This window comes from Penaeus vannamei, chromosome 22, assembly GCF_042767895.1.
Source record: "Penaeus vannamei isolate JL-2024 chromosome 22, ASM4276789v1, whole genome shotgun sequence".
In the NCBI taxonomy this organism is placed as follows: Eukaryota; Metazoa; Arthropoda; class Malacostraca; order Decapoda; family Penaeidae; genus Penaeus; species Penaeus vannamei.
Window position 1 is genome coordinate 19,463,129 of NC_091570.1, and position 2,500 is coordinate 19,465,628.

At 34.9% G+C, this 2,500-nt stretch overlaps 1 protein-coding gene across 1 annotated transcript in view; it reads left to right on the top strand.

Moving 5' to 3' along the window:
- Positions 1 to 811, top strand: part of LOC138859148 (uncharacterized PE-PGRS family protein PE_PGRS46-like) — a 1,395-nt gene extending 584 nt beyond the window's left edge. Inside the window, exon 2 of the mRNA XM_070137035.1 lies at positions 1 to 811. This exon is cut by the window's left edge and continues 163 nt beyond it. Coding sequence (XP_069993136.1) covers positions 1 to 677 — 677 coding nt within the window. The 3' untranslated portion in view covers positions 678 to 811.
- Positions 812 to 2,500: the final 1,689 nt, after the last annotated feature.

Genomic DNA, 2,500 nt, shown 5'->3' on the forward strand with positions numbered 1-2,500 from the left:
GCACAAGGACGTCCGAGGCTGGGAAGCAACAGGGCAGATTCTTTGGAGGATTGGGAGGCTTGAGTCCTGTTGGAGGCGTTGGCGGTTTCAGTCCTGTTGGAGGTATTGGCGGTTTCAGTCCTGTTGGAGGTATTGGCGGTTTCAGTCCTGTTGGAGGCGTTGGCGGTATCAGTCCTGTTGGAGGTATTGGCGGTTTCAGTCCTGTTGGAGGTATTGGCGGTATCAGTCCCGTTGGAGGTATTGGCGGTATCAGTCCTGTTGGAGGTATTGGCGGTATCAGTCCTGTTGGAGGCTTTGGAGTTAACCCAGTACTAGGAGGAGGGTTTGGAGTAAATCCTGCTTTGGGAGGACTTGCTGTAAATCCTATTCATGGAGGAGGATTGGACATTGGGCCTGGTATTGTGAGTCCTGTGGCTCCCCCCTCCACATGCCGCTACTGGTGCAGGACACCCGAGGGTCAGGCCTATTGCTGTGAGAATATCAACCAGCCACAGAGTGCTGCCGGTGTAGTCAAACCGGGATTCTGTCCCCCCGTTCGTCCAGTGTGTCCTCTAAGGAGCTTCCAGCCACCATTCACTTGCTCTAACGACGGCGCTTGCGGAGGCATCGACAAGTGTTGCTTCGACAGGTGTCTCGGCGAGCACGTGTGCAAACCTCCTCTGGGCATTGGGCGATAAAGTCCTATGGAAATAATAGCAAACAAAAAAATATCAAATGTTCCACGCTGGAACTAATGGTATGTTTTGTAAAATTTCTACAACATGTTCCATATGCCAAAAAATGTAAATATGTAAATGAATTAAAGATGTAAAACGAGTTTATGTGCACCATTATCAGTCTCACCACCTACAATATATACGGTAAATGCATACTTGCATATACATATATATTTCTGTACATATATATATATATATATATATATATATATATATATAATTATATATGTAAATACATACCTATATATGTATATACATATATATAAATGTGTGTGTATGTGTGTATAGATATATAATATACGTGTATATATTTATGTACATATACATAATGAATTCTTTTTAGATTAAATATCAACTTTCATTAACAACTAATCAAATCCGAAGAAAACATTGCATTTACATTATGTGAAATAAATAAAAAGACTCAGCATGTGTATATATATAAGTTTACATATATGTTTATGTCTGTATACACATATGAGTCTATGTTTATATATATATATATATATATATATATATATATATATATATGAATAAATAAGTAAATATAGATATACGTGTGTGTGTAACCCGTGCATATATACACATACATATGCACACATAAACACACACATACACACACATACACACATACTCACACACATACACACACACACACACACGTTTGTGTGTGCTTTAATTGTAACTATCTCTCTGTCGAAATATATACATGTATGAATATACTATATGTGCATATGTGACTAAGTGTCTGTGTCTACGTAAATACACACACACACACACACACACACACACACACACACACACACACACATATATAGATAGATAGATAGATAGATAGATAGATATAGATATAGATATAGATATAGATATAGATATATATATAGATAGATAGATAGATAGATAGATAGATAGATATAGATATAGATATATTATATATATATATATATATATATATATATATATATATATATATATACGTATGTGTGTGTATATATGTATATACATATATACATATGCTAGGAAATGTTTTTTTTTTTTAATGTTTATTTTCTCCCTATTGAGATGTAAAGTAAACGATCAATGTTTTCTCCACGCATGGCGAAAAAGAAAAAGATCGTGTTCAAAAATGACTCAGGAGGTGAAGAAGAGTAAAACAAGTTGATGTGTAATGTATGTATTACACGCTTATTGTGCTATATATTGGTCGATGCTTATTCATATGGTTTTCACGGCTCAGAGGAAAGCTGTCACTGATTGTATGATATATAGTATTCCATGTAAAAAAATACACTCAAGACAATATAAATTCATGTTTTCAGAAAGAGAAGGTTTTCGAAGAGGGAAAGGGGATGGAGCAGCTTCTGCATGTAAATATTCGTTTTTCTACGATTGTCTACAGCGCATTTTGAATTCTAAGTGCGCATATCTATGTATGTATGATCCCTTATTTAGTTTATAAAGAAAGGTAATTTTTTATGGTGTTTTATCATTGCTCATAGATCCGAGACGCGAAATGATGTTAGTCAAAATGTGTCCCGCGGAAACCAACTGAACGGCATGATTTACAAGCAACATATAAAAAATCCAAATAATCATCCCCGGAAGGTTTAAGACATTCAAATACCGGTATTCATATATGTATATATTCATATGTATATATACATATATATATATATATATATATATATATATAAATATAGACACTTGCATATATATGTATGTATACATATGTAAAAAGAGCTGGAGAGATAAATAGATATAGATACTAACAGATGTGCCTTTTT